Source organism: Ursus arctos, unplaced genomic scaffold, assembly GCF_023065955.2.
Source record: "Ursus arctos isolate Adak ecotype North America unplaced genomic scaffold, UrsArc2.0 scaffold_9, whole genome shotgun sequence".
Taxonomy (NCBI): Eukaryota; Metazoa; Chordata; class Mammalia; order Carnivora; family Ursidae; genus Ursus; species Ursus arctos.
In genome coordinates this window covers 43301719-43327276 of record NW_026623111.1, presented here as the reverse complement: position 1 = coordinate 43327276, position 25558 = coordinate 43301719, and the positions used below count along the sequence as shown (strand labels likewise).

The 25558-nt window shown below is 40.2% G+C and overlaps 1 protein-coding gene across 3 annotated transcripts; it reads right to left on the bottom strand.

Annotated features, from left to right (window-relative positions):
- Nucleotides 1–1205: 1205 nt before the first annotated feature.
- REST (RE1 silencing transcription factor) lies at nt 1206–23932 on the bottom strand. 3 transcript variants are annotated; one of them, XM_026508959.4, is made up of 4 exons: nt 23609–23931; nt 20340–21243; nt 13959–14042; nt 1206–7609 (listed from the first exon to the last, which is right to left on the bottom strand). In XM_026508959.4, the coding sequence occupies exons 2-4, from the start codon at nt 21232–21234 to the stop codon at nt 4920–4922; spliced, it is 3669 nt and encodes a 1222-aa protein (XP_026364744.2). In that variant the 5' UTR covers nt 21235–21243; nt 23609–23931; the 3' UTR covers nt 1206–4919. The 3 variants fall into 3 exon arrangements, with proteins under 3 accessions (XP_026364744.2, XP_048068041.1, XP_057165781.1); XM_048212084.2 differs by lacking the exon at nt 23609–23931 and adding an exon at nt 22797–23343; XM_057309798.1 differs by lacking the exon at nt 13959–14042 and having other exon boundaries at nt 23609–23932.
- Between the last annotated feature and the right edge of the window lie 1626 nt (nt 23933–25558).

Here is a 25558-nt window from a genome sequence, read left to right as displayed (position 1 = left end):
GAAAAGGCAATTTCTTAACGCTGAAACTTTCCCTTATTACCAAACACTAGTGCATTGTTCTCAGCACCTTCACCAATCTGCCTTTATGGAGCTGAGGGTGAGTGCTGTGGAGTGCCTTAGGTGGAAGCTCACACGACTACACTGTTGACTCTACCTACAAACTAGAGTCAAGCCCTCATGGAGACCTGGGGAGAAAAAAAGATGGCCAACAGGTCAAGTATAAAGGTATGGCATATGTAAACATCCTAATAAGGGTAAACCCCTGGGAAAGAAGTAGAACGGGATGGTAGAAAGACACTTGGAACCACTCCTTCATTCATTAAAGATAACAAACCAAGTCAGACATCAACAGCATTTACGTATTCAAGATAAATTCCCCACACATCCCTGGTTAGGCAAAGTTCCATGCTCCTTGTCATTGCCTCTACCATACCAATAAAATAAATGCTTGGAAATTGATTTTGCTTTTTGCTGATAAGGAGTCTTGCAAAAAAGGTCAGAGGGTGAATCACTCTCATCAATATGAAGTATCAATTCTTTAGGACTTAGGACCTTCCAAGTCACTTGCTGTATCAGGACAGAATGCAATCCAGTTGTTTGGATGCTTTGCATAGCCAGAGGTTTCTCCATCAACCTCTCCCTTTCTTCAACTCACAAAACCACACTAAAAACGTGTTTCTCCATTAACAAAAAAAGCAGACTCTTATTAAGAAGATGGTTTATCACTTTCCTTTGAGTTTCATTTTCTTCTCAGAGTTCTATTAAATACAGTAAAATGCTTAAAACAGTACCTTGGCAGTCAACATGCAGTGTAACTCAACTTATTTTCCCTTCAATGCATCTTTTCCCAATTATGAATCAAAATGTAGTAACACCAGGCCTGCTACTGAGAAAGGATATTTATGTTAAAGCTGTTAAGGGAACCTGTGGTTGGGAAGTAATTACTATGTAAAGCATGCTATGAATTGTCTTCAGGTTATATATTTCTCCCTGACCTCCATCTCCCAGAGAAGTACAGTACAGGAAGATACACTTTGGACTACTACCCACTAGACTGTTACCCCAAACAACAGATTGCCATGACCTCCCTACCTATCATGGGTTATCAGACGTAGTAATTTCAGCATTAATATACTTTCAATTCTAGCAAAATAAATTTGGTTTCTTTGATACCTGATGTACCAATAATAAACAAAGGCATAAAATGCTTTTTAAAACTTTATTTCAACATAACTATGCTTACAGAAATACACTCATATTGGTTAATAGAATGCAATTTAAGTTTAACTTATCCTACACAATTTGGACCAAAGACTTGGTACATGGTTTAAGCTTAAAAAAAAAAAAAAAAAGATTTGCAATCTGCTTTATTTTTCATCTATTACAAATGTATATAAAAGATCCTCCCATCAAATGCTGCTAAAGTAGGCAGCAAGAACCTTGAGATATTAACCTTTGGTTTGTCTCAGAAAAATAACACGTATTGCACTGTAAAGTTTATAAAATTGGTGCAACAAAACATTGTTGTAACGTTTCGATGCCAGTTTACAAAGATTAACTAATGGATGTTGAAAAGGGTGGGGAGAGCCTATGTACACAAGTGAAAATGTAAAAGCTATCTGACTTAGTTAAAATTGCATGTAGATTGCAAGTCTACACAAACCAAGATTCAGATAATTTACTGAATCTGAATTAACACTATCAGCTCAGTTCATTCTGCTGAGGTCAACGAGGAAACTGCACCCTCTAGCACTAGCTGTTTTTCTGGTTTATGCAAAAAAGAAAATTAAGTTTCTGCCCCAGCTTTTCAGTCCAGAACTGATATTATACTACAGGCAAGGTATTCCTTCCATTGTCAACATTCACGGGGTGACATGTGATGAGGTCTACTTGGGTTTAAATTTATTTTGCATTAGCACTTATATGCAAAATAGTCCCCAAAGTTAAAGACCACATGACTTTAGAAGTGACTCTAAAAAATAAAATGGCCCTTCTTGGATGACTAGAACAAAACATCCAGCCACAGTTATAAGAAGCCTTATCAGAAATGGAGCCCGTCATGAATTACACCTCAATTAAAAAAAAAAAAAAGCCCCAAAGAAGCAGCTCTGAAAAGAGGAAAAAATATAACTTAAGATAACTTGAAGACCAATGTGAATATAGGTTCAGGAGATAAAAGAGATACATTTTCATAAGACTACCTAGAATTAGGCTTATAATGTATTCTAGTATTTCAAGTTTTTCTCTATTTACTAAACATCAATTTACAAATAACATATTCACTTTTTACTCCTTTAACAAAAGGGAAAATTCTAGTTTCAATTCTATCCAGTGGAGGGGAAACTGAGAAAACAAAGATTCAAACAGTTCCATGCAAATATCACATTTTTCAAATGGAAGAACTCCCAACTAAACCAGAAGTTCATATTACTAATATATTTTTCATTGAAACAATTTTTAACAAGTACAAATACATGGCATTAAGGTTCAGAACCTAATATAGGCCTGACAATCAAGTCCTTGTTTTCTGGAAGAAAGGCCTCAAGTCCCACTCAATTTCCAGTAACAATGTTTTCACAGATCAATTTAATAATAAGGGGTTTTAATTTCCTTCATATTTTGTTTTTAGCATTCTAGTCTTAAAAACTAGGTAAGAAAATTAGTTCAATTCCCCAGAAGTCTAATTTTTTTCTTTTGTAGCATGAAAGAATCCACAAAACCTCTTCCCCAAACTGATTCCCAATCTCCAATCTGTACTTAACATGAGTCTTTTCATATAGAATGTAAAAGGTAACTTACATAAAATGTACCCATGAACATTAAAACTAGTTGTAAGAAAGATTTAACTAGCTTTATAATTTAAGTTTTAAAACATAAATATTTGCAGCTTGATCTTCTGTTGAGAATGATTGTCGGAGCCGTGAATTCATCTAGAATTCAACATCATTTATAAATTCCCATTCATGCACACAAAACACACACCATTAACACACAACTTACTCCTCATGTCTTGAGAGAATCTTCTCTTCTTTAAATCTTTGGCCTCCCAGTCAATTCCAAGTTCAAATGTCTTTTAACTCAAACTTCACTCTCAGATTTTTAACAAGTTTTCCACCCACACTTCATCAATGCTTTCCTAATCTTTCATGTTGCATTGCCAAACTCTGAAACCTGCCTCAAAGAGATCACCAGATAAAAGAAAATAAATGAAACATAAAGTGGTTATTTCAGAATAGAACATGGGAGGATCAGAATTGTTCAAGATTCCCTACTGGGATCATACTTTGAAATGAATTAACTGCTATCAGCAAGAAAAATCCCGTTGGATTCTTTCAGATTCTTTGGCAACTGGCCAAAGAACCTACCAAGAAAGTTTAGAAGTACACTCTTTCTTAATACAAAGTGCCCCCACAGGAACACCAGGATAGCTGCAATTTCATCTGAGGCCTCACCTGTAGAAAAAGGCTGTCACAGGGACAGCCAGGACACCCACTAGTTTGTGGAGATCCCTGAGAAAGTGTGATTTTTAAAAAAATCTGGACTGTACTTAAGTTTCACCTGCCTTTTCCATTGTATTCATAGGAAGTAAGTAGCAGCTGGTCTACCAGCACTCATACTACCTCTCTCAACCTAGGTTTGCTGTATAATTGCTATGGCTTTGGAATCTCACAACTGATGTTCTGTATAACTTGAAGGAGTAATTATGTCTCCTAATTCCAGGTTTGCAGTTTCCAAATATCACTTACAGTTCTTTATTCAGCTGAGTAGCCATATGGACACCAACCATCTATGTAAAAAGGTTTTCCTCAAACATTTGACTTAACACTGTACATCTAGGAAGTAGTTGTACTAAAACAAAATCCAAAAATTTTTATTTATGGTTGGTATCTGAGATAAAAATCCATTTAATATAGAGCCTAGTGGTTTGTTTATTGTAAAGGTCGAAATGAGAGCTGTGAATTCACTATATCCATTTAAAATAAATAACTTACGTGAAATACAGATTCCGGCATAGATATAGATATGAAATTCAAAATCAATGGATTGAACCTGCATGTTTCATTTGCTCACAAATTTGCACACACTAATATTCTGCAAAAAAGACAATTGCAGCAAAGGAAAAAGAAAACTGCCCTTTTGCAAACAAGACTAAAAGCATCCCTCCGAGGAGGACAAAATAAACATGCATATATATGTATAAAGTGTTACTGTTCAACAAATACTATTCCTAGAAAAAAATTGAACTGCATAGGTTAAAAAAAAAATGTGCAACATCTTAAGCCATTAAAGCACCAAAAAAAACCACAAAAAAAAAAAAAAACCACACCAAAACCATTGTTTTTATGACGATTAACATACACAAATAAGAAATATTGATCAAAACTCAGGAAGTAAATACCTGGACTGATACAATGTCCACTGTTGGGAGAATTTTTCTTCAATTTAAATGTCTCATCTCTAAAAAAATTTTAAAGTGCTAACTTTATATAAAGCAGGCAAATTCTTCAAGTAATTTGCTATTTAAGTATGCCAAATTTTTATAGAACTAAACAAAGAACTAAGAAAAAAAAAAAAAACTAAAGTGAAACAAGAAGACAGACATGGCAAGAAAAGTGACAAGTTACAGCCAGACAAAGCAACAGAATGCTACAATACCACCTTGGCCTTCTCATTTCAATTAAATGTATAAACTAACAGATTTAGGTGTCTGCTGATTTAGTACACTAACTTCCTTGGATTTGCTAAAATTCATCCATCAATAGGTATACTGAGTCCTAAGGAAAAGAGTGTCACTTAAAAATCAACACTGGACACTAATTAAAGCAATTTAAAAAATAAGAGGTTGTCTAAAACTATAAATGAATATTAAATGTAATAGATCTTATAAACTAAGAACTGAACCCCTATCCCAAGTTTAATTACTCTTGCCCTTTAGCTGCTTTTTCAAGGAAGTATACATTAACCAAATGGCGATTGAGGTGCTTGCTGTAATCTTTTTCCTTTCTAAAAGAGCGATCACAGAAGATACAAACAAAATCTCCCTCAGCCACTTTGACTGCCAAGGCTTCCTTTGCATTTTTCCTGCTGGTTTCTTGTGGAACTGGCCGGGCCCCATTCAACCCAGAGTCATCACTACCCTCTGACATGTTGTCACTTAGATCACTTCCATCATGACTGTGGATGCCTTCGTCTTCATCCATTTCCTGAGACTCATGTACTGCCATGGTGACAGGAGGTGATGTCATAGCAGTTTTGGACACTGCTTCGTGGTTTTCTATTGGTAGGGGAAGCAGCACTGGTGAAACTGGTTCTTCAACTGCTGGGTCTTTGCCAGGGGGATTCTCTGCTTTGTTCTCATCAGCGTCCATTTCCATTTCACAAGGCACCGTGTCAGACTGACACTTAGCATCTAAAATTTCACCCTCTTGCATAGTCAAGTTTTGTTCAGAGGATGAAATATTGGCAGATTCCTTGATAATAGCAGCAAGACCAGCTACACTCTTCTCTGCCTCTTCTACTTTTTGAAGAGGGGCTTCATTACTTCCTTTGCCTTCAGTGAGTAATTTTTGGTCTTTTGACTCCTCTTCTTTTAAGTTTTCCTTTGGCGGTGGTGTTGATGATGTTGAGAGATCCTGTGCATCTGCACCTTCCTTTAGAAGCTGGCTATCTTTGACAGGCACTAAGCCAACTTCAATAAGGACTTGCTCCTTCCGTGCCATTTCACTCTGTATGCTGGACTTTTCCTTTTTATTATCTTTTCGAGGAGACTTTTTGGGACTTGGTTCGATGTGAAGAGGCGGCTCTGTGGGAGGCGGCGGCTCCATCTGAACAACCTCCATCTGAGCAGGCCCTACGGGAGGAGGTGTCTCTGTCTGAGCAGACCCTATCTGAGAAGACTCCATTGGAGGCGGCGGCTCCATCTGACCAACATCCATCTGAGCAGACTCCATGGCAGTGGGCAGCTCCATCTGAGCAGGCCCCCTGGGAGGAGAAGGCTCCAACTGAGCAGGCCCCCTGGGAGGAGAAAACTCCATCTGAGCAGGCCCCCTGGGAGGAGAAGGCTCCACCTGAGCAGGCCGCCTAGAAGGAGAAGACTCCATCTGAGCAGGCCACCTGGAAGAAGGCTCCATCTGAGCGGGCCCCCTGGGAGGAGAAGGCTCCATCTGAGCAGGCCCCCTGGGAGGAGAAGACTCCACCTGAGCAGGCCGCCTAGAAGGAGAAGACTCCATCTGAGCAGGCCGCCTGGAAGAAGGCTCCATCTGAGCGGGTGCCCTGGGAGGAGAAGACTCCACCTGAGCAGGCCGCCTAGAAGGAGAAGACTCCATCTGAGCAGGCCGCCTGGAAGAAGGCTCCATCTGAGCGGGTGCCCTGGGAGGAGAAGGCTCCATCTGAGCGGGCCCCCTGGGAGGAGAAGGCTCCATCTGAGCGGGCCCCCTAGAAGGAGAAGGCTCCATCTGAGCGGGCCCCCTGGGAGGAGAAGGCTCCATCTGAGCGGGCCCCCTGGGAGGAGAAGCCTCCACCTGAGCGGGCCCCCTGGGAGGAGAAGGCTCCACCTGAGCAGGCCCCCTGGAAGGAGAAGGATCCCCGTGAGCGGGCCGCCTAGAAGGAGAAAGCTCCATCGGAGCAGGCCCCCTGGGAGGAGAAGGCTCCATCTGAGCGGGCTTCCTGGAAGGAGAAGGATCCACGTGAGCGGGCCGCCTAGAAGGAGAAGGCTCCATCTGAGCGGGCCCCCTGGGAGGAGAAGGCTCCATCTGAGCGGGCTTCCTGGAAGGAGAAGACTCCAACTGAGCAGGCCCCTTCTGAGCAGGCTTGCTGCTTTTTTTACTTGACTTATTTTTCAGACTTTTCTTCTTTGTACTTTTTTTCATGCACGTATTTTGCTTTTTAGTCTCCTCCACTTTGTTATCACCTTTTGGCATTTCCTGACCATTTTTTGATTTGTTTTCTGCCTTCTTTTTCTTTTTTGTCACAGGTTCTTCATCATTAACAGGATCTTTTAAGGAATGGGCTTCAGCTTCCATCCTCCTTTTGCTTTTCTTGGTTTTACAGGTTGTTTCTGAATTATTTCCTGTCTGCACATCCATTTCTTTAGTTTCCATTGCTGATTTGCGAGTTCTGGTAGTCACTTGAGTTGAAGCATTACTACAAGCCTTTTTCTCTTTTGAAACATTATCTTTTTTCTCCACTTTTACAGACCTCTCATTCTTCTTTCCAGCCACATCCCCCTTTATTTTTGTCTGTTCTGTTTCTTTTTTTTCATTGGTAATATTGTTATCAGGCAGGTCAGCCTCTCGCTTTTTGGTTTTCTTTAGTTTCACTTTTGAGACATCCATTGTTTTATTAGGACAAGTAGGATGCTTAGATTTGAAGTGATACTGCAGATTACACTTCTTGGAAGCCGCATAGTCACATACAGGGCAATTGAACTGCCGTGGATTAACATGTAGCTCTACGTGCTTTTTGAAGTTACTTCTATCTGCTGTTTTGTAGTCACAATGTGGACAGTTAAGAGGTTTAGGCCCATTATGAACCTGTCTTGCATGGCGAGTTACTTCATGTTGATTAGAGGCCACGTAACTGCACTGATCACATTTAAATGGCTTCTCACCTGAAGGTAAACAAGAGAGGTTAGAGAGAACACAGATTAAGAAATGAATTCAAGTTTTTATTAAAATATAAGGAACTGGATATGTTAAAACACACGCACGCGCGCACACACACACACACACACAAACTATTCATTTAAAAGACTGTATCATGCACTTTACATTTACCATATTTATTTGTAGATCTTTTCACTACTCCTTGACAATGATTCTCAGACCAAACGGAGGGATAATTACCTCATTTAACCATCATCTTCTAAAAAGTTCGTCAAACTAAAGCTCTCATCAAGAAGTACACAATCACTGGCAAAGTTGGTTGGGCTCTGGATGTGAATTTTGGGGCAAGGGCACTCAAAGAGAAAAGATAATTTAAATGTTTTATGTTTAGTTAAAATAAGTGTATAATGGAGAATATATAATTCCCATACGTTTTTAAGATAAATCTTAAGACTTCAAAAGAAATATCTTACACTCCAGGCTACACTCTCAGACCTTAGATGTAGAAGTTGTAAAAGTTTTGGCCTCAGGGAACAAAAGGCCTTTTCTTTAAATTTAACCCTTTTGTCCATCCCATCAGGAGTAGAGTCAAGCTTCACTCAGCAACTCGTCCGGTGCCAGAATTGCTATTTTAAAGCAAAAATATAGCCAAGCCAGAAACCTTTTCATTTTTCCCTACCTTCTTTTAACAAATAGGTAAAGAAACAACACAGATGCGAAAGGGCATACAAATATACAAATAGATATGGTATGTAAAATAATCAAACAAAGTCATGATCACAGATCATAGGTACATACAAAACCAAAACCACCCCCACCCCCAAATTTAAAGTGTAAGATTAACACATTCTACCTGAATACATACCCATCTAGATCACACTCTAGTAAATATTACCAAATGGCATCCATACCCCACTGGTCCAATGGAATGCATAGTAGAAAAATGGAAATTGACATTTATGAAAATTCATCTCTCAAACATCCTCAAATTCATATCAAATCTAATTTTTTCATAAAGTAAATTTCTCAGACATTAAGTAAAACCAGGGTTAGCTTTACATGATTAGAAAATGTCTGATGATAAAATAATCAGAGAAACAAAAACTTATCCAGGTATATCAGATTGGTTATGCAGCTAGCTGGACAACTCTCTTCCATGTTAGACTACTACTAGATTCTCAAATAGAGGTTTCTACAACATGCTGTATTACTCTCTCTTGTCCTCTCCAATGAATGACCTCAATGGAGATAAACTTTTGCTTAACATACATACACACAGAATGGGGAAAAATAGGTGGCCTAATGGCTAAGAACTCTGTCTAAAATGAGACTATCTGGGGGATCAAATATGGGCTCTTCTCCAACTCACTGTGAGATCCTGAGCAAGGTACTGAAAACTCTCTAAAGCTCAATTTTGAAGTGTTATGAGCTATAAATAATTTAATCCATATAAAGCACTTAGCATGAAACAGAGAGCCAAGCAGTCCACATACGTTCCTTATAAATCATCACTTCTGGAACTGGTACTTTTAGTATGAGTAAACAAAAGCAAGATTCGTGTGTTTATCCTGCCTTTCCATTTAAACCCTACCTCTGAGTAAACAAGTAGCTGATGAATGAAGTTTATCTCTTTAAGAAAATATTTGTGCTAATGAAGAATTATAATGGAAATATTGCCATTGTATAAACCCTAACAAATGAGGGTATTTACACAGCAAGCATCCATCAAAGTGCAAGCCTCCACCTATGAAATGGTCAGAGAATGGGAGTCCATAAAAGTCACTTAAATTTTGACGGCAACATTTACTTGCTCCATTCATTCCCCCCCACAATTTTATTTTCTTGCCAGTAAATCTTACGTGTTATTAGATCTAGTCATCAAAACTACATAAGTTATTAGTACCTAGTTAAATATAATTTGTTTTGCCTTGTATCAATGATTTTAATTCTTTTCCAATTCTAGTAATATTTATCTATGTTTTTCATCTTTATAATAAGGGGACTTTTAAAAAAGTAATAGGGCACACAACTGATTACTACTTGGCAAAAAAACCCGCAAAGTTCTGATAAAGCAGCATGGGATGAATGGCCAAAACATCTTATAGAAAAATGTTACAATATTCTTTTTGATTGAAGTCAGACTATCAGTTGGGGGTTGACTATGGGAGTACTGACTGGAAACGGTAAGGAGGAACTTTTCTGAGGGTGCAGCAATGTTTCAGGTCTTCCTCTAGGGGGCAAAGAGGAGAAACCATGTGAAGTCACTGACCTGTATGCTTCAGATACATGTATGCATCTTCATGTGTAAATTGAACCTCAATTGAATACTGTTTAAAAATTTATTCTATACACCTGAAACTAATGTAACATTGTGTATCAACCATACTTCAGTAAAAAATACGCTTACCGACAAAAAAACCCCAAACTGCATGGTAAGTTGAATTTGACATGACTTACTAAAATGTTCAATAAAAATAGCAAAGACACAGGGAAAAAAAACTTACTCTAGAATTCATGAAGACTCTCAAACCATAATGTCTTTCAAATAAGCCCAGCTATTAAAATACTGCCTCCATAATAATCAAATACTTGGTGAAAGGAAAATAAACTTATGGTTGAAAAAATATTTTTTCATCTTAAAAAGAGTAACAGAGGTGGAACTTGGCAAGTTGTTAATCTCCTTTAACAAAGGCATCCATTACACTCATTTCAAAATGAACTCCTCTTATGCTAGCAGAATGGGGAACTAGCCAGTGTGATATATACAAAAATATAATTAACAGCAAATATAAACTGGATGTATTTCATCTAGAACGAAATATTTCATCCAGGACGAAAAGGCAGCATCTCCATTGAAGAGTTGTGGATAATGTCAGTGTATCTAGGACTAGCCAGGTAAAGGATACTTTAATACCATTAGAGAGAAACACCAATAAAATGGAGAATAACACCAGATAAGGTTAGATTAGTTTAGTGTGTCAATTTTTCACCTCATCAACATTGTCATCCCTCCCTAATTTGGCCTAAAAAAACCTACCTTATGGTTGGAAATGCTCTAAGTAAATAACCACTGTGGTTTTGTATTATAAAACAATCTGTCGGTTAGGCTAAAATGTATCAACTCCACGGAGCCTAATCCCTTCCAAAAATAAGAGACTGAGCACATACTTTTCTTCTCTACAACACACTCATATGAACAAGGAACAAACAAGGCCCTGGGGACCTTGAAAATCAGACTCCAGGCCACAGAGAAAGTACCCAAGATATTCACTCCATGCATCCCATTCAAAAAAAGACTACCTATCCAATTTGACCTAATTTAGCCTCCCTTTACTTAGGAGTGCTATCAGCAGCTTTGATTAAAAGTATTAAAACATAATATCTTCTGGAAATAACTGCACACCCATACATAAAACAAACTAACCATGTTTGTTTCCTGTTTGCCAACTCAAAACTACTGGCACCCAATAAAAGACATGTCTCTGCTCTCTCCGTACTCTGCTGTTCCAATTTCGTTATGCTATAGCTTCTTGAGCCATTTTCTGAGCCATAATTTTCTTTTAACGATGCTGATAACGGAAAACGGGAGGGATGAAGAGTTTAAGGCCAAATCCTAGCTCTTCTGATTTAAAGGAATGACAATGAACCACAAATAGAGCATTTATCCTCTTTAAATCTGTGTCCTAATCCATAAACTAGGATTAAGTATTTAAGGAGTACTAAGATTAGAGATAAAAAACCCAATTTCTTAGTACCTGGCATACATACAATAAACTGGGGCACTTGGCTACTTCAGTCGATACGGCATGTGACTCTTGATCTCGGGGTTCTGAGTTTGAGACCCACATTGTAGATTATTAGTGTAGCAGATTATTTAAAAAAAATATTTAGAAATATTCAGAAAAAATCTCTACTAGTGTAGAGGTTATTTAGAAAAATAAAATCTTTAAAAAGAAAACAGTAGCTACTCATTAAGAGACTTTTAAAATACTTGCTGTACTGTAACAGTAACTATGGAGTATCATCTTTTTAATGCAGCAAAGAGATTCAAAAGACAACAGTTAGCAAACACAAAATTATTCAGGCAGAAGTTACTGACTGGTGTAAAACACCACAGACACTTAAACAGTGACAAAAGTATTATCCATTCAATGAAAAAGATACAAGTATGTCATCATTCTAATCCAGAACCCAGTAACGCTAACAGTGGGTCAACCAGATAAGGACTTCAAAGGAGACACATTAAGCAGAATTCAAGCATTCAGGGCCGCCTGGGTGGCACAGCGGTTAAGCGTCTGCCTTCGGCTCAGGGCGTGATCCCGGCGTTATGGGATCGAGCCCCACATCAGGCTCCTCTGCTATGAGCCTGCTTCTTTCTCTCCCACTCCCCCTGCTTGTGTTCCCTCTCTCGCTGGCTGTCTCTATCTCTGTCAAATAAAATAAATAAAATCTTAAAAAAAAAAAAGAATTCAAGCATTCAGATTTAATTTCCAGTTACAAGTAATACAATGCACAGGGACAGAGGAAAAACCAAATGACACCATGAGAAAGCACGTAAGACAAATCCAGAAACGGGGACATTGTACAGGAAAAGCAGCCACATTTCTTCAAAGCCTTAGTTTAGTTTCCCCATTGCTAAAATGGGGATAGCAACAGAACTTATACATTATAGGATAGTTTTAAGGACTAAAATTAGTTAACTCACATAAAACTTGTGAATGTTTTATTTAAGGGCCAGAGCACAACTATCAATAGAACATGATGCCTACCCTCAACAAAGCCTGAGAGAGCATCCAAATGACCCTCTGACAATGAAACCAGGAAGCACCCCTAAGCAATAAACTCAGGTTTCTGGTTAAGTGACTCAACTCAATAGCTTAGGAGATTTAGAAAGAACATTCGAAGTATATTGACATGATAAGCATTCAGGGTGAAGAAAAGCTAGCAAACATATCATGTGACCCCTTCATAGCTGCTCAAATCAGAATCTGTACTATAAATCAAATGTTAATCACTGACTGAAAACAGCAATATCCAATAGAAATAAAATGCAAGCAATATATGTAATTCTAAATTTTCTGGTAGTCACATTTACAAACAGTAAAATGCAGGTACAATTAAATTTTAACTACTTCTTAAACCCAATATAACTAATGTCCTGTCAACATGTAATCACTATTTTAAAAAATTTTATTAAGTTTTATTTAAGTCAGCTCTACACCCAACATGGGGCTCAAACTCGTGACCCTGAGATCAAGAATCACATGCTCCTCCGAGTGAGCCAGACACCCCAAAATAGGTATTTTACGTGTTTTTATTTATATCGTTTGAATTCTGCTATGTATTTCATACATTTCAACTCAAACTAACTACATTTCACAAGCTTAATAACCACATGTGGCTAGTGGCTACACAAGCAGACTGCACAAATTTCAAGCAATTAATTATTAACCTAAGGGAGATGAGTCTACATAGTCTTCTGTTAACACCAAGATTTTGGCATAGTTTCCCCACGGGGGTATATATTCTAAATTTGCAAGCAGAGTATTCTGATCAGTTGTGGTGGTTCACCAAGGGTTAAGGGTCAATTGTAGCCAAAATGAATTATTCTTTCAAAACCACCTATTTACTATTTACTTTTTAACTCTGCCATCTATCCACCTTGATAATGGGGACCAATTCTGGTTGGTGATCACGATTATTTCAGTCATCGGAGTGGACAAATCTCCCACTGCATTTATAGTCCTGCATTTTATCTATTATAGGTTAATAACCTGAGATCCTGGATTATCTCTTATTCTTTAAAAGCTTGGCTTTTTTAAATCAGTCCACAGAAGCCCTATCAGCTCTCAAAAGAGGACAAACCCACATTTCAGGACCTGAGAAGTTAAGAAGGAATCCCTGTAACCTGGAAACCACAAACTATGAAACTTGCTTGGTGTTATATTGTGTTGGGAGTGGGGAGAGGGTGAGATGGTAGGGGTCTCTCAAAAAGTATGAACCAGCACTGGTCTATAACAGCATTTCAAGTTTGATTAGTCATAGAACTTGAAGATCTGATGAAAATTATGGACCTTACACCCAGAAACAGTGCATGCATGCATTTATATTCAGTTTCAAGAGTTCCACCTATGGATTCCTTGTTAAGAACCTATTTTTAGGTACAGCTCCACATGAATACAACACTGATTTTTAACTCTAATTTCTAAATTATATTTAAAACAAATCATAAATTGATTTTTAAAATAAATAAATAAATCATAAATAATGACCCAGTTCCAGGTCTAGAAGAACTTCCTTGTAATGATGTACTGTTTACTAAAAATCATAGAAGGGTTCCCATTTCTTACCAACCTGAATGAGTACGCATATGTCTAGTTAGATGAGTCTTCTGAGAACTTGAGTAAGGACAAAGTTCACATTTATATGGGCGTTCCCCTGCAAGAATATAATGATTATGGTTTAAATATGATAAAGTAAGGGAAATACAATTCTCACTAACAATATACACAATATTCAGTACTGAGCATTTTTGGATAAAGATTCTTTCTCCTATTCCTGGCAAAATGGTCAATTTTTTATCATGTATCAGATATGTAAATGATTTAATTCAGAATTCACATAACTACATTTCACTTTGCTGACAAAAAAGATCACTGGCTTTCTGAATTCTCATAGCCCTTTTAATTTTCACAGAAATGCTACATACTATCACATTAAATATTAAGAACTGAATAATTATCTTGATAAGGTACCAAGGAGCATCCTCTTTTTTTTTTTTTTTTTTTTAGAATTACCCTTACGGAAAAAATCTACCCAAATTTTCTCATGCTATGACTCAGAATTATTTTTTTGATTATTGTGAAGGATAAATCTATCATTTGAAATTGTTAGCTTAAAGCAAGAACACGTGACTGGGGATGCTTAAGCTAAAAATTTCAAGTAGTAGATAGACTTTCATAAAATAGATCAGTGTTAAGACCAATCATGCTCCTAAAGCCATAAGGACTGACAGCAACTGAAGAGGAGAGGATAATGATTTCAGTACTAAAGAGTTTAAAACTTAACGGCAGGAAATGTATATATTTTGGACATGGTTTGTCAACCACAAAACAGGTTTTTTAAAAAGCTTGACAATTAAAAAAAAAGGTTGACAATTTGTAATTTGTTTTCACCTAGTCTTTAGCCACAAGATAATAATTATGACCTTGGGCAAGTTTCCTCAGTAAAAGTAAAAGCACCTTTACTTCCTAGAATTGTGAGAATTTAAATTTCAGATAATGCACACAGAACATTTGATATTGTGCCTAGCAGACAGTAAAGCCCTCAATAAATACCAGTTATTATTTTGTCTACACAGTAAGTTACAGTAACAGATGTGTCTAATAAAATGGACATGGGAAGGAAAAAACAAAGTAAAAAAATGGGAAGAATACGGTAATGAGTAGGAAATGTGTTCCTGGTAGCTGTACAGATGTTTTTACTTGGTAGCTATAGATTAGCTATGAATGGATCATACCAACAGAATTCCTACTTCAACCTGGAAGAATTTTAGCTTAAAAAATGTTGAATGTATTCCTATAAATATATATAAATGACAGATAAGCACATGAAAAGATTCACAATATCTTTACCCAAGACGGAAATGCAAATCAAAACCACAATGAGATGAAGACTTCACACCCATGAGGATGGCTATAATCAAAAGGACAGATGTTTAAGAGTATTGGTTAGGATATGGAAAAACCAGAACACTCATATGATGTGAAACTGTAAAATGGTGCAGCCACTTTGGAAAAGTTTAGCAGTTCCTCAAATGACTAAACAGTTATCATATGGCCTAGCAATTCCACTCCTAGGTATAAACAGCTGACCCTTTGAACAACATGGGTTTGAACTGTGCAGGTCCATTTATATAAGCCCCCCCCCCCCAACAAATACAGCACAGTTCTGTACACTTATTTTCTCTTCCTCATGGATTTTTTTCTCTTTTTAAAAGCATTTATTTATTTATTTATTTGAGAGAGAGAACAAGCAAGGGGCGGGGCAGAGGGAGAGTATGCCAAGCAGACTCCCTGCTGAGCGCAGAGCCCTGGGCCCTGAGATCAGAACCTCTGCGCGGAAAACAAGTCAGATGCTTAACCGACTGAGCCCCCCAAGCGCCCCCTCATGGATTTTCTTTTAATAAGATTTTCTTCTTTCTAGCTTACTTTATTGTTAAGAATACAGCATATAATACATACAACATATAAAATATGTTAATCAACTATGTTATTGGTAAGGCTTCTGGTCAACAGTAGGCTATTAGTGGTTAAGTTTTCGGGGAGTCAAAAGGTATGTGCAGGTTTCCGACTGCCCCTAATCCCAGGGTTGTTCAAGGGTCAACTGTATATATTCAAAAGAAATAAAAACGTGTCCACACAAAAACTTGGTTATGAATGTTCATAGCAGAATTTTCACAACAGCCAAAAAATGAAAACAATCCAAATATTCTGATGAATGGATAAACAAAATGTGGTATATCCCTACAAGAGAAGGAAAACAAGTACTGTATATAGGACATGGATGAACTTTGAAAACATTACGCTAAGTGGAAGCAGGCAGTCACCAAGAACCATATATTATTGTATGATTCTATTTATGTGAACTGTCTAGAATGGGCCAATCCACAGAATTGTATGGCAGTATGTAAAATGTATCTCAATTAAACTGTCACAGAAAGAAAAGTTAATGAAAGAAAATCAAATACCATTATAGGTAAACATAAAGGATCAATTAAGGATAATTTAAATTCTTTGTAACAGAAAACACTGTTTCTATCTGAAATTCTATAAACAGGCATAAATACTCTAAAAAACTTAAGTGATTTTTCAGTCACACATAGAGGCAAAAAAGTCATCTTTTTGAATTTGTGACTGTTTTTTAAGATTTTATTTGAGAGCAAGCGAGCAAGGGAGCATGAGCAGGGGGAGGGGCTGAGGAAGAGGGAGAAGCTGACTCCCTGCTCAGCAGGGAACCTGATTCGGCAGGTGGGACTTGATCTCATGAACCCGGGATCGTGACCTGGGCCAAAGGTAGATGTTTAACCAAATGAACCACCCAGACACCCAGAATTTGTGAAGTGGTTAAATATCAAACCCACAAAATTAAGAATCTTTTGACTGAAGACTCAAATGAAAATAATCCTCAGCCCACCACCATGATAATTACCCATAAAAAGAGAACTGTACTTTGACTTAGTTGTATATGTATGACCTCGGACACATCACTTCAGGGTTTCCTCTCAGTAAACATGGGCTATTATACTTTAGTTCCTCAACAGACTGTTCTACAGATTAGCATAGAAGTACCCAACACTGGCCACTCGATAAGAACCCAGAAGAACCCCATTAAGTGAATCTGAAAACTAGGGTACCTAAATGAGAAGTGATTCTATCACTTATCTCTATTCTTCAGCATTAAACAAACTTATTTTTCCATAAACATAGTTTTCAGAACCATGCATTTAACATCAGAGATACTCAATTTACATAATCAAAATATTATCTTCTCAATGTATAGCACTACCAAACTATTTTAAAATGCTTACCAAAAATTTTTAAAAATCACAAGATAACATTAGGAAGAAAAAAAAAATCTTTTCAAAGAAAAGTATTACGACCACACAAGTTTAACACTAAAATGGGGGTGGGGCACTAAAATGTGAAATGTGATACATACAACCAATGTTAGCTTACTTTGAAAATATCAACCTTAAAAATGGGGAGAAATACTTACAGATAATACAGTTAAGCATAGAAAATATACCCATTAAAAATTAGTCACCTAAACTGCAATTAAAATAAACCACTATACAAAAAACTTTTTAAACAGCCAAGAGCTCTTGTTTTTTTTATCCCCACTGTTGCGTTTGTTTTTTTAAGAACTTATTTACTTATTTTAGAGAGTAAGATCATGCACACCTGCAGGTAGGGGTAGGGGTAGGCTTAGAGGGAAAGGGAGAGAAGCAGACTCCCCCTCTGGGCATGAAGCATAACGCAGGGCTCCATCCCAGGACACTGAGATCATGATTTGAGCCGAAATTGAGAGTTGAGTCAAAGGTTTAACCGACTGAGCCACCCAGACACCCCAAGAGTTTTTGTTTAAAAAAAAAAACAAACGGGGGCGCCTGGGTGGCACAGCGGTTGGGTGTCTGCCTTCGGCTCAGGGCGTGATCCCGGAGTTGTGGGATCGAGCCCCACATCAGGCTCCTCCGCTATGAGCCTGCTTCTTCCTCTCCCACTTCCCCTGCTTGTGTTCCCTCTCTCGCTGGCTGTCTCTGTCTAATAAATAAATAAAATATTTAAAAAAAAAAAAAAGAACAAAAAATTGGAAATACAAAAAAAAAAAAAAAGGAAATACACACAAAATACTAAAAAGCTTTTCCAGTTCTCTCCATTTTCTTTTTGGTTCTAGAAATATTCTTAAATTGACAACTTTAGATTTACAGTTGAAAAAATGTTTAGCTTTTTTGGGAAACATGAATTATCAAAATACAGATGACCAAAAAAATCAAAATGTATTAAGACAAAAGCACTGGGGTGCTGATCATATTCTCTATGTTGACTTGCATGGTGGTTTTGAGTACATATTATTTGTAAAAGTCATCAATTATACTTCAATTAAAACAATTCATCAAAGTGTACAGATAAAATCATGCCATGCTACTACCTGAAAGTTCTACATATCACAGCCAATCTAAATTAAGCCCCGAGGTTTTCAAAAAACTGTTAATGAAGTACTTATGGCTGAAGTATATGTAGTAGCTAGGATTTATTTTAAGATATTGTACATGAAGTTAGTTTAGTTTATTTAATTCAAACTATTAAGTGATGATAATGGGGTAGGATTTCTAAGTAACTTTGATTACCTATGTTATGTAATTTTGTAATGTCTGAACTTCAAGACTTTTGAAACTAAAACGGTTTCAAAGCATGGAGACAATCACAGGTTACAACAAATTCCAAAGGACCTTCATACTTTACTTGACTAAATTTTAAATCCATGTATGCATATATAATACTGGAGCATTCTCCTGGAGCTTAGAAATCTTGCTGCAGACATCTTTCCTTTTTTTTTTTTTTTTTTTAGTTTATTTACTGAGAGACCTAGTGCGGAGCGCACGCCTTGGGGTAGGGGGGGCAGAAGGAGAGGGACAGACTCCACCCAAGCAGGGCTTGATCCTACCACCAGAGATTGTGACCTGAGCTGAAATCAAGAGTCAGGCACTCAACCGACTGAGCCACCCAGGTGCCCTGATACCTTTCTTGTAATTGAATTTCATCTGCAAGTTTTATTGTTTAAATCTACCACTTGAGTAAAGCACTACTGATTCCTCTCCCCTCTGTGCCCTACCTACTCTACCTGTGGGAGTCAGTCCTGCCAAGTGACAACTCTTGCAAAAGGGATTTGACACACACAGCATCCCACAACCCCTTTTCACTTGTGATCCAGACTACTGTACTAGATTACCCTATCCATTCTGTTCAGACCACTAATCAGTCCTCAAAGGTACCAATTCTTAGCAGAAAAATGTAACATGAGAAAACTACCAATAAGTTGCAAACATTTTCTTAAAAAATTAGTTTCCCTGGGGTGCCCAGCTGGCTCAGTCAGTGGGGCATGCAACTCTTGATCTCAGGGTCATGAGTTCTAGCCCCACAATGGGCCTAGAGCTTAAAAAAAGGTGAATGATTAAGAGATTTTGAGGAGAAATGGGGAGCAACCACTAATAGGGTTTCTTTTGGGGTTGAAGATGTCCTAAAAACTGACTGTGGTGATAGTTACACAACTTTTGTGAATATACTAAAACCAGTTTATTTTACCTTTAAACAGATGAATTTTGTGGTATATCTCAATAAAGCTGGTATTTACAAAAAAAAAAAAAAAAAGCCAAACATGAAAAAATATCATTAACTAATGAATCTAGGTAATGGGTACATGTTGGTATTTTGAGATGTGTGAAATTTTTCATATTTTTAACACTGTTCCTTTTTTTGATAGAGTACACTTACGAACTAGAAAGGTTCTCTTACCTGTATGAGTTCAAACATGTTGAACAACATTGTTTTTTGTCTGAAAAATAGCTTCATTTTCCACGTGTGTTTGCTCTCTCAGGAAAATGATTTCAAGTGTGGTAATCCCACCAATCTTTAAAAACTAACTTTTCACATTTCTGTTTTGGAGACAAGGTAAGTTGTTCCACTCTGAACTCAATACCAAGACAAATTTTTTTAAAACTTTAAGGCTTCTGTGAAATGGATCTATGCAAGGGTTAATCATTGAGTTTTCCTTTTTGTCTAAGTCCTCAATTCCTTTGGGAAACTATACTGCATCTTAGATGTATTCACTATCAACTAAATACATCTTCTTAAAAAAAAAAAAAGTTCACTTTAGCTAAATGATCTATCCCGTATTAGAATATGCATTTTAACAAAAACACCGATAGTATTTGTCTTGGCCATTCTTTGAAATAAGTGTTCTTCACTTATCCTCCAATCCCATATAGTTATTACCCCCATGGAGGGAGAAACTGAAGCACAGAAGAGGTTAAATGACTTATCCAAGGTCACAAAGACAGCAAATAATGGAACCAGAGCTTGATCCCAGAATCCCCTTTCTTCAGTACTACTTTAACTGCCTACTGAATTAATGATCAAAAGTGAGTTGAACTTATGGACTATAAGGTACTCTTACCTGTATGAGTTCGAACATGTTGAACATAATTATTTTTTCTGTCTGAAAAATAGTTGCATTTTCCACATGTGTATACTTTCCTTGGAAAATGGTTTCTCAAGTGTTTCCTCCAGTGATACTCGCTTACTGTGGTATATGTGCAAATGATGCACTTGTAGACTCGCTCATTATCCCCAGCTCTGGTGTGATGCTTCAGGTGAGCAGTATAGTGATCATATCGATTGGTATTGTAGCCACAACGGTCACAGCGAATGGGGCCCTTAGAGAAATCTCCCTCCTCTGCAGTGGAAGACCCAGATTCTCTGGCTTTTGCCTGCTTCTCTGCACTTTCTTCCACGAAAAATTTCTTGGCACTATGAACTCTGATGTGATGCACAAACTGTTCTTCAGATTCGGCTTCATACTGGCATGGCTTACAGCGAAAAGGTTTGCTCTTCAAGTTTTTGCATTTGTCCTCTGCTCCAGGTGTCTCCGGAGGAAGATCTTTATTTGAGCTGTAAATTTCTGGAGCAGCTGATACCTCAAACACGGGCTGTGGTTCTACAACACTGAGTTCCAAACTTTCCAGTTCCATGTTTTCCAGTCCACTGGGTTCACCTTTTATTTCAGGAGATTCCTCAAGTCCTTCTCCATCACTATCTGAAAAGTTGTTATCTGCAACAGGCATCAATTCTGCCATTTGTCTTTCTTCACCAACCAGGTAATCACAGCAGCTGCCATTTACTTCCCCAGTTAAGGCCACATTTGCCAACATGATAAGCTGAGGTGCAGCCAACTCAGCTTTGGAGAGGTCATGCAAGTCATACATGTCGTTAGGCAAGGCCATGCCCATGTTGCCACTGCCTGTGAACAGCCCTCCTCCTCCAGAAGACTGCCCCATTACCTGGGTGGCCATGACTGTATTCTGATTTCAAAATAAGACAAAAAAAAACACACAAGAGTACCAGTTTAAACACAACATTCAAAACATTGCTGTAATTCTTTATAATGTAAAAAAAAATTTCAAATATAATCTTTAAATTCAATGAGCTCTGTTAATTGCTAAAATTAAAGCTTTTAAATATGTTTGTACTACCAAATTTTCTTTATTTCAGTCACCAAAAAAATTTCTATTATCCCCACAAAAAATTCTATCGTTTGACATTAACTCATCCACCAACTAGGCCTACCACTGGCATGTCTTCCCTCAAGCACTTTTTTCTGGTGGGGGAAAAAAAAAAGTAACTTCGTTTTTAATGTTAATTAAAATTATTTTTCAATTCAATACATGAATAGTAAGTTGCTGGCCTCTCAATTCCCCTCAACAGTTCACTGGTCAGAAAAGGGAGAACTCCAAAAACCATACCGTGCATTTGTTAAGTACAAGCATGTCTGGGAAGTAGAAGCCTGTAGTAATTGGTCAACTGAATTGTATTTCATATGAAATCAACTAACTCTAGAAGAATAAAGAACTGTGAAAAAGTACCACTCAGTCTATTTTTTTTAATGACTCGACCTGCTTAAAAAAAAAAAAAAATGCGGACCTTTTCTCCTGTAAAAAAAAAAAAAAAAAAGGAAGCTCCGTGAATTCAAAACTTCACAAATGAAAAAAAAGAAACTTTCAAACCCGCTAATAATCGTACAACTCAACCCGACCAACAGCAACTTTCCTGCATTGTGCTAGACTTGGCCTACTTGCTTAGTGGAAGCCATTACAAGATCACCTTCTTGAAAACATGTTGGGCTTTTAAAGTCGCCTTAACCACGTTACTTTTCAATCTAAAAGGTGCTATTCTCAGAGCGCTGTCTTGCAAATTAGAAAAAGCAAAATAAGTGGCAAGCACTCAAAAGATCAAATCAAACCCCAAACACAAAAAACAGTCCGTTTCACCCAGGTGCATAAACACAAATCGACTCAGTTATTATGTACCAAAAGTTGGAATCAAATGCCATCACAGAAAACAAACTGAGGGCCAAAGCTGTCCCTGGGCTTAACAGCCCAGGCTACTCGGCAATTTACCCAAACATCGACTTTTCAAATACCCTCCCACACCCTAACTACCGTCCCTAAAGGAATTTTCACGTTTGTCAGGAAGGCCGTCTAAGCACAGCCCGAAAACCCAACGTGTTGCACGAATTCCTATGTGCGGCTGCCACCAGCGCCTGCCTCGGCGGCGGCATTCCTGACTGAAATAGGCATTCGGCCATTTTCTCAAAATACCAAACACAAAGCAGCTCTTTGCAAACTCGGGCGCTCTCGCTTCCTCTCGGCTGGGCCCGCTCACTGCACACATTTACACACCAACTCGCGGGAGTTGCCCCAACACTCGTCCTGAAGCTTTTCCTGAGTTCCCCAACACTAAGAAAAGCAAAATGGGCAAACTCGGGGCGCCGTTGGGCCAGACCAAGTCTTCCCCATTCGGGGCTGCCCCCTCCCCGGCCCGCCGGTCCGAGTCTGGCATGAGGAAGGAAAGTTACCGCGTTGCCGGCGTCCCGGCTCCTCTCACCGCCCCTGGGCTCACCCTCCGCAGAGGGCTCGGGAGGCTCCGCGGGCGCCCTCCGGAGGCGTCGGGCCCCTAGCGCCGGAGGGGGCCCCCACGCGCGCCGGTCGCCTCCTCCGCGCCCCGGAAGTTTGCGAACTCACTCCCCCACGGCGCCCCGCGGGACGAGCGCCCCGGCCCCGCCAGCTCGGGCGAGGAGGTGGCCGGCCGCGAAGGGCCGCGGCGGCTGGGCGGCCCGAGAGCAGAAATCGCTGTCCAGCCCCATTGGCGGAACCGCCCGGGCCGCGGGGCTGACTCAACCCGCCCGGCCGCACTCAACGGCGCCTTCCGGCGAAAGGGAGAGGCCGGAGAGGGAGGGGGACTGGAGGGCCGCGGGCCGACGAGGGGCTGCGGCGGGACCTGGGATCAGGAGGACAGGGAGGAAGTTTCAGGACCAGGGCCCCAAGCAACTCCGCTCCTCAGGACCCGACTGGAAGGGCGCCCGGGCCCGCGCGCAGGCGGCGGCCCGGCCTCGATTGGGGAGGGGGTCCTGGCTCCACGCCGCTCCCCAAGGACGCCCCCTGCCCAGCCCCCGGGCCGCGCCGGTGTAACCCGATCCCGCTCGGCCGCCCGCCCCCGCCCCGCGCTGCGGCCGCCGCCGGAGCCACAGTATCTTCAAATCAGCCCTGGACAGCGCCTCGCTCGGAGTCCTTCCGCGCCCTCCCCCTGCCACTGCCGCCGCCGCCGCCGCCGCCGCCCGGCAGGCCCTCCCCCACCCCGACCGAGCCCCCAACACTGCGCCGCGCTTACCGGCCTTCCTAGGCGAGGAGGGGCGGGAGACCCGGCGTCGCCGCTCCTTCTCCGACTACTTTTCTTTGTTGCTGGAGTTTCGGGGGGGAGGGGTGGGGGTGGATGGAAAAGTTGGGCGCTGGGGACGTCGAGGCCCGCGAAGGCCCAGGAGTGAGACTGCAGAGAGTGCTCAGGCCGCCGGCTCTCGCCCTGCGGTCCCGGCCGCCGCCGCCGCCGCCGCCGGGGTCTGTGGCCCGGGACCTCGGCGGCGCTTGCTCTGCTGCTGCGCCGCGAGCTCGCGGGAGCCGCACATTCCAGCACAGGAGGCTGCGTCGCGCACCCAGCCCGCGCCGCCGCCGCCGCCGCCGCCCGCGGGACACGCCCCCTCCACCGCCCGCGCGCGCCCGCGGGACACGCCCACCCCGTCGCCGGCGCGCGTGGCCGCCCGGAGCGCCCCGCCCCTTGGCGAAGGGGGTTGCTCTGGGCCCTGGCTGGGCTGTGGGCGCGCCTAGGGGGAGCCGCACCTAATCCGCCCGGCCCCTCACTCTTGCCCTTGGGTCAAAAAAGAGGCGATCCCCGGTCCCTTTCTTGATTTCTTTCATAAACAAACAACAGAAAAGTTGCCCCCTAGCCCTGGCGTGCAAGGATGAGAATAGAGCTGTTAAAAGAAAAATCTGCAGGCTTTGACCGTTCTTTTTAGAACTATTGTCACCCGCCTTTCAAGTTTAAAGCGCTCGAAAATACCCTTTAGAATCTCTCGAAATCTCCACCCATAGCTTAACTAATTAAGCTTCGTTAAGATCACGCGGAAAAATGCATCCCAAATTTTAATAAGCGAGGAAAAAGCAGTCAGTTCGTGAGTTGTGAGAAGAAAATGTCTCGGGAAGATCGTGGACTCAAAACAACCGAGGGACGGGACAAGTCCATAGACGTGGCAGGTAGCAGGTCATCCCTGAGCCTTCAAAACACGATTTCAGTGGAGCAATTATCGTCGGATTACAGGAGGGTAAAGCAGGCGGTCACCACGTGTGGGAGAGTAACCTGGCTTCCCCGTTTATAAAGTGGAGTCGCCATGCATAACACCGGGAGCATAGTAATATGCTTTTAAAAGAGAAAGAGCGAGAGAATGTCGTCTCATTTACACCAGAAATGCCTTCTTAGGTCTGCCTTTGAACCCTAAATCATGCCCACCCTCAAAAATTTAATGGCTTCCTTAAACCCCTCAGTGTAGCATTCAAGGCCCTGACCAACCTGATCTAGATAAATCGGACTATCACTAGGATTAAAATAGAGGTAGCAGCAAGTGCTATGGGGGTTCAGAGTAGGGAGATGATCCCTAGCTAAGAGAATTTAGATACTTCTCACAGTAGATGATTATCCAATCTGCCCTTACAGAATTAGGAGAATTTCAGCAGGTGGAAAGTAGGGGAAGGAACATTCTACACAGTGAAAACAGCAAGCTCAAAACCCATCAACTGAGACTTGCCTAACTCCTCCTCCAGCTCCCCCAGTTCCTCCTTTTTCAAGTTCCTTCACTTGTTTCTTTTATGATACAGCTTCCACACTCCTCACTTTCCTAGTCTACACCCCAAGTAGGACCCTCATCTCCCTATATTAGGACAGTATATCATTAATTAATGCACCTTCAGATGCAAGATGGAATAAAGGCCCTAAGGGCTTCATCACCAAGGCTCTGGTTACTTAATATCAAATGTAAGCACTCCCCTGTGAATCAGACTTGAGCGGTATTCATTTTCATTGAACCAGAAAGAAAGAAATGAAGAAAAGGAAGGAGAGGGGGGAGAAAGAGAGAGAGAGGAGAGGATGAGAGGGAGGGAAAGAAGGAAGGGAGGGAGGGAGGGAGGAAGGAAGGATAGAAAGAAAGGAAAGAAAAAAAGAAAGAAAAGAAAGAACTGATTTAGTCTGCTACAAACTCGTCTACATTTCTCTTTTTTTATTTCTTTTTTTTTT

What these genes read in the sequence shown, in the direction of transcription:
- REST (XM_026508959.4), bottom strand. Translation starts at nt 21,234, where the DNA reads ATGGCCACCCAGGTAATGGGGCAGTCTTCTGGAGGAGGAGGGCTGTTC. An exon ending in ACATGTTCGAACTCATACAG is followed by an intron (nt 14,043 to 20,339) that starts GTAAGAGTACCT and finishes ATATTCTTGCAG; the next exon opens with GGGAACGCCCATATAAATGT. An exon ending in ACATATGCGTACTCATTCAG is followed by an intron (nt 7,610 to 13,958) that starts GTTGGTAAGAAA and finishes GTTTACCTTCAG; the next exon opens with GTGAGAAGCCATTTAAATGT.